General features: G+C 60.7%; 1 protein-coding gene across 1 annotated transcript in view; it reads left to right on the top strand.

The window, feature by feature from the left end:
* VAV1 (vav guanine nucleotide exchange factor 1) overlaps positions 1-6,269 on the top strand; it is a 13,527-nt gene that overhangs the window by 3,901 nt on the left and 3,357 nt on the right. Inside the window, exons 8-19 of the mRNA XM_026049112.1 lie at positions 403-572; positions 1,046-1,141; positions 1,287-1,355; positions 1,843-1,929; positions 2,524-2,609; positions 3,015-3,147; positions 3,468-3,577; positions 3,666-3,767; positions 4,541-4,638; positions 5,369-5,388; positions 5,498-5,543; positions 5,918-6,054. Of these exons, the coding sequence (XP_025904897.1) occupies positions 403-572; positions 1,046-1,141; positions 1,287-1,355; positions 1,843-1,929; positions 2,524-2,609; positions 3,015-3,147; positions 3,468-3,577; positions 3,666-3,767; positions 4,541-4,638; positions 5,369-5,388; positions 5,498-5,543; positions 5,918-6,054 (1,154 nt within the window). The remainder of the gene's footprint in view (positions 1-402; positions 573-1,045; positions 1,142-1,286; positions 1,356-1,842; positions 1,930-2,523; positions 2,610-3,014; positions 3,148-3,467; positions 3,578-3,665; positions 3,768-4,540; positions 4,639-5,368; positions 5,389-5,497; positions 5,544-5,917; positions 6,055-6,269) is intronic.

Here is a 6,269-nt window from a genome sequence, read left to right as displayed (position 1 = left end):
TGGGAGGGTCTGGGGGTGTCTGGGGGTCCTGATGGTCCCTGGGGGGTCCTGAGGGTCTGGGGGTCTCTGGGGGGTCCTGAGGGTCCTTGGGGGATCCTGAGGGACTCAGGGTCCCTGGAGAGTCATGAGGGTCTGGGGGTCCCTGCGGGGGTCCTGAGGGTCCTTGGGGGATCCTGAGTCCTTGGAGGGTCATGAGGGTCTGGGGGTCCCTGGGGAGTCATGGGACGAGTTGGGGGGATCCTGAGGGGTCCCATCCAGGACACATCTGAGGGGGAATGGTGACAATTTTGGGGCCATTTAGGGTCGGTTGCAGCCCAGCCCACCCCAGGCGGACATTGGGGCTCCTGGTGGCCATTTTGGGGCCATTTGGGGCCGTTTTGGGCTGGTTGCAGTACACCCAAGCCCGGGTGGACATTGGGGCTCCCGGTGGCCGTTTCGGGGCCATCCTGGGCCGTTTTGGGGCCGTTTCCTGCAGGTTCCTGCTCTACGGCCGCTACTGCAGCCAGGTGGAAGCCGCCTCGCGCCGCCTCGACCAGCTGGCGACCGCCACCGACCTGCGCATGAAGCTGCAGGTGGGGCCACTGCCCGGACGCCTGGGCCCCTGGACCCCCCTGGGATCCTCAACACCCCCCCGGGACCTCCCGGACCCCCTATGACCTCCCTCAACTCTAATGACTTCCCCCCATGACTCCTATGACCCCCACGATCTTCTCCATGATCCCCATGACCTTCTCTATGATCCCCACGACCTTCTCTATGACCCCATGTGTTGTCCGCCATGACCCCCGTGACCCCCCCCACGTGTCCCCTGAAGCACCCCAGGTCCCATGACCCCCCACGACCCCATGTGCCCCCCCGTGACCTCTGTGGCCCCTCCATTAACCCCCTCCTTGACCCTTGTTCATCCTCGACCACCATGAGCCCCAGTCCTCCCATGGCCCCTTGTAGCCTATGACCCCCATGTCCCCTCGTGACCCCCATGTCCCCTCGTGACCCCCATGACCCTCGTGACCCCCATGACCCTCGTGACCCTCCCCCCCCCCAGGAGTGCTCCCAACGGGCCAACAACGGGCGCTTCTCCCTGCGGGACCTGCTCATGGTGCCCATGCAACGAGTGCTCAAGTACCACCTGCTGCTCCAGGTGCGCCGGACGCCTGGGCCCCTTCTTGGGGATGGGGTTCCTTGGGCACCTGGGTCTTCGCCCAGGTGGGGATGGGGGTTCCTGGATGCCTGGCTCCTTTCCCAAAGGGACCTGGGGGTCTCCAACCTTACCTTGGATCTGGTAGGAGCTGGTGAAGCACACGCCAGAGCCCATGGAGAGGGAGAACCTGCGGGTCGCGTTGGATGCCATGAGGGTAGGTGGCAGGAGGTCCAAGGGGAGCTGCTGGGCAGGTCCTAGGGGGGCTGGGGAGGTCAYGGGGAGGGTCCTGGGGATCCAGGAGGGGTCTTGGAGGGTTCTGGAGGAGTGTGGGGGAGTCTTGGAGGCCACAAGAGGTACCTGGGGTGGTTCTGAAGGTCTGGGGAGGGTCTTGGTGAACCTAGAGGGGTTATAAAGGGTCTTGGAGATCCTACGAGGTGGTAGGAGGGATCCTGGGGAGGTCTTGGAGTTCTTGGGGGTTTAACAGGGTTTTTTGGGGAGGTCTTGGGGATCTTAGAGAGGTCTTGGGGTGTCTTCGAGGGTCTTAGGGTGTCAGAGGGACCTGGAGGTCCTTGGAGATTGGGAGGGGGGTCATGGGGTATCTTGGAGGGTCCAGGAGGGTCTTGGAAAGGTTAGATGGGTCCTTGGGGGTGCTGGGGGTAGAAGGGCCTTTGGGGGTCTCTGACCCATGGCCACCCCTGCAGGACCTGGCGCAGTGCGTGAACGAGGTGAAGCGCGACAACGAGACGCTGAAGCAGATCACGAACTTCCAGCTGAGCATCGAGAACATGGTGCCACCTGCTTCCCACCCTGGCCTCCCTCCTTCCTTCCCTCCATCCCTCCATCCATCCCTCCTTCCATCCTTCCTTCCATCCCTCCATCCCTTCATCCATCCGTCCCTTCATCCATCCGTCCCTCCATCCATCCATCCTTCCTTCCATCCATCCATCCATCCACCCATCTCTCCATCCATCCATCCTTCCATTCCTCCTTCCCTCCATCCATCCCTCCTTTCCTCCATCCATTCCCTCATCCCTCCCTCCTTCCATCCCTCCATCCATCCCTTCTTCCATCCCTCCATCCATCCACCCATCCCTTCATCCATCCACCCATCCATCCCTCCATCCATTCCTCCTTCCCTCCATCTGTTCCCTCATCCCTCCCTCCCTCCATCCGTTCCCTCATCCCTCCCTCCTTCCATTCCTCCATCCCTCCATCCATCCCTCCTTCCCTCCATCCATTCCCTCATCCCTCCCTCTTCCATTCCTCCATCCCTCCCTCCCTCCATCCCTCTGTCCTCCACACATGTCCCTCTCCCCGTTCCCCCACCTCACACTGATGTCCCCCAACTCTGGCCCCTCGTCCCTGTGTCACCCCCGGCCCAGCCCCAGTCACTGGCCCATTTTGGCCGCCCCAAGATCGACGGGGAGCTCAAGGTCTCCAGCGCTGAGCGTCGAACCAAGGCTGACCGGTGGGTCCTGGAGGGGACACGGGGACACCCACGGGGACGTGGGGACTCCTGTGGGGAAATGGGGACAGCTGTGGCAACCGTGGGGACACGTGCAAGGAGGTGGGGACGGCCGTGGGGACACCTGTGGGGACATTGGTGTGGGGGACAACCATGAGGATGTGAGGATGAAGATAGGATGAATGGGATGGAGAAGGATGAATGGGATGGAGAAGGATGAATGGGATGGAGAAGGAGACAAGAAGGAAATAGGGATGGGGACAAGGTGAAGGACATGACCAAGGGTAGGGACAAAGGGTTGGGGTCACTGTGGGCTTGGGCTAGGGGACAAGGCATGGCCATGGCTGTGGTGGGGACACGCCAGTTGGCCGTGGGGACACCAGACCACGTCCCCATCCTCGCGCCCAGGTACGGGTTCCTGCTGGACAAGGCCCTCATCATCTGCAAGCGCCGGGGGGACTCGTTTGAGGCCAAGGACATCGTGGACCTGCACAGCCACCAACTGCGGGACGGTGGGCTGGGCCCCCGCGATGGCAAGAAGGTACCGCTCCTGGGGACCCAATTTTGGGCCCGTCTGGTGGCACCTGGGATCTGAGGGACCCAGGTGTCCAGGGCGCTCTCAGGTTCTCTGAGAACCTGGTGTCAACGTCCCTCCATCCATCCAACGTCCCTCCATCCATCCAACCGCCCTCCATCCATCCAATGTCCCTCCGTCCATCCAACGTCCCTCCATCAATAAACGTCTTCTGGGCTGGTGGATCCATTCCCCAATGGATCCTGTCTTCCTCGGTGGACTGAGACACCAGCGGACCCAGGTGTCCGGGCCCCTCGGTGACCGCCACTGTGCACCTGTGCCCACAGTGGACCCACACCTTCCTGCTGATCGACACAGCTGGGCCCCAGGGCTACGAGCTCTTCTTCAAGACCCAGGAGCTGAAGAAGAAGTGGATGGAGCAGTTCGAGATGGCCCTGTAGGTGCCCAGCTTGGGCAGCGGGTGGGATTTGCCCMACGCTTGGCACCATACGGCCTCGCRTATGGGTCGCTCCGTCTCTCCCCAGCTCCAACATCTTCCCCGAGCAYGCCCTGGCCGATGGGCACGAGTTCCAGATGTTCTCCTTTGAGGATACCACGTCCTGCAAGGCCTGCCAGATGTTGCTGCGGTAGGTGCCCATCAAGGACAGAGGGGTGAGGAGGGGTCCACGTGYCCTCAGAAAGGAGGCTCATGGATTTCTGGCCTGTTTGGGGGGCTGGGGTCGGTCCTCGCTGGGTAGGCTGGTGATTTGGTGGGTTGAGACCTTGGTGGTTCAAGGCCCTGATGGGCCAAGGCTGAAATGTTCAGCCTTGGGGTGAGGCCCTGATGGGTCAAGACCAGAATGGTCAAGTGATGGGTTTGCCCAGGGTGGGCGGGACAAGCTCTACATGGTCCAAGGGACAGGTTGTTGCCTGGGTGGGCCAAGGGCTGGATTCATTGAAGCCAGGATGGGCCAACTGGTCAAGCCCTCAATGGGCCGAAGGATGGATCAAGACTTGGTCGGACCAAGCCTTGGGTGGGTTGAGAGACGAATGGAGACTTGGGTGAGTCAAGGGCTGGTGGGTCAAGTCCTGGGTGGACCAAGGGCTGGTGGGTCAAGTCTTGGGTTGGCCAAGGGCTGGTGGGTCAAGTCCTGGGTGGACCAAGGGCTGGTGGGTCCAGTCTTGGGTTGGCCAAGGGCTGGTGGGTCAAGTCCTGGGTGGACCAAGGGCTGGTGGGTCCAGTCTTGGGTTGGCCAAGGGCTGGTGGGTCAAGTCCTGGATGGACCCAGGGTTGGGTTGGTAAAGGCCAAGAGGGGCCATGCACCACGTGGTGGCCCAAGGGGAGGTGGGTTGGGGCAGATGTAAACACGGGTGCTTCGGAGGGCACCCCACACCCTGACCTCCCCCCGGGATGCTCCAGGGGCACCTTCTACCAGGGCTATCGGTGCAGCCGGTGCCGGACCCCGGCCCACAAGGAGTGTCTGGGGCGTGTGGGGCCTTGCGGCAAGAGCGGCCATGGTGAGCAGGACACGGTGGGGCTGAGGGGGATCGCGGGATGGCCTTGTACAAGGAGGGGGATGACCATGGCCATGGGTGGCACGGGGTATTATGGGATGAGGTATGGCCATGATGGAGGAAGGCACCATGGGATGACCTTGGCCATGGTGGAGCAAGACACTATGGAATATGGCATGGCCATGGTGGAGCAAAGCACTATGGGATACCCTTGGCCAAGGACAGAACAAGGCATTTTGGGATGACCTTGGCCATGATGGAGCAAGACACTATGGGATATGGGATGACCTTGGCCATGGCAGAGCAAGGCACTATGGGATACCCTTGGCCTAGGCAGAACAAGGCATTTTGGGATGACCTTGGCCATGGCAGAGCAAGGCACTATGGGATACCCTTGGCCTAGGCAGAACAAGGCATTTTGGGATGACCTTGGCCATGGTGGAGCAAAGCACTATGGGATACCCTTGGCCTAGGCAGAACAAGGCATTCTGGGATGACCTTGGCCATGGTGGAGCAAGGCATTGTGGGATTCTCTTGGCAATTTCGGCTAAGGAAGCCAGCGCTAACGAGTAGCAGCCCCCAACCATCTATCAAGATGGGCCTCCTCAGGGCCAGGTGTTAATCAGGGCCAAATTAAGTAGCCCCTTAAGTAACGAGGCTCTCCTGTTCCCCGTTAATTAGGGCCAGTTTAAGTAGCCCCTTAAGTAATGAGCTTTTCCTGTTCCCATCACAGATTTGGCTGCAGCCAGAAAGGTAATGATGAAATGGGTCAAAAGGGGTGAAAATGCCCCAAATTTCCCCCCTGGGGGCAGTGAGTTGTTGTCTACTCCAGGAGGTTCATCAGCCTCTCGCTTTTCTCCAGAACAAGCTGCAGAGGCTGGGCCCTGAGAAGAAGAAGAGCGACCTGGGTGAGTGTGGGTGATCTGGAGATCCGTGCCCATGGCCACCTGGGGTGGGTTGGGGGGTCTCACCCACCTGGGTCCATGGTGGGTCAAGGAGGGGGTTGATTAAGGCCAAGTTGGGCCAAAGAATGGGTCAAGATTGGTTGGGTTGAGGCCCTGGGTGGGTTGAGGGACAGATGGAGCCCAAGGTGGGCTAAGGACTGGTGGGTCAAGTCTTGGGTTGGTCAAGGCCTGAGGTGGCTCAAGAGGGGCCACGGGCCAGGGATGGTTTTGGGGGAGTCCAGCTTGCCCAGGATGGAGGTGGGAGGTCCCATTGTGAAGGCTGAGAGGTTGTGGGGGATGAGTGCATGACCTGGACATCTGGGATCCTTCCTCCTCAGGACTGCCCAAGATGGAGGCAAGCCAGCCCTATAGCGGCATCCCCCCGCCGCCGGGGAACATGGGGCCACCGTTGCGCCTCAGCCCTGGGGACATCGTGGAGGTGATGAAGGCGGAGGCCGAGCAGTTCTGGTGGCAGGTAGGGTGGATCATCATGGTGAGGATGGAGCCCTGGGGCCATGTTGGATGGAAACGCCATGACAGGAACATTCTGGACTTCCATAGTGGGACTGTGCTAGACTGAAACCCATGATAGGGACATCTTGGACCTTCATAGTGGGGTCATGCTGGACTGAAACCCATGATAGGGACATTCTGGACCTTCATAGTGATCCAAGGCTGAACCTCCATGAT

This window comes from Nothoprocta perdicaria, unplaced genomic scaffold (genome assembly GCF_003342845.1).
Source record: "Nothoprocta perdicaria isolate Ctin4 unplaced genomic scaffold, notPer1 scaffold_591, whole genome shotgun sequence".
NCBI lineage: Eukaryota > Metazoa > Chordata > Aves > Tinamiformes > Tinamidae > Nothoprocta > Nothoprocta perdicaria.
Note: the sequence above shows the minus strand (reverse complement) of the source record. Positions and strands in the feature narration are given on the sequence as shown.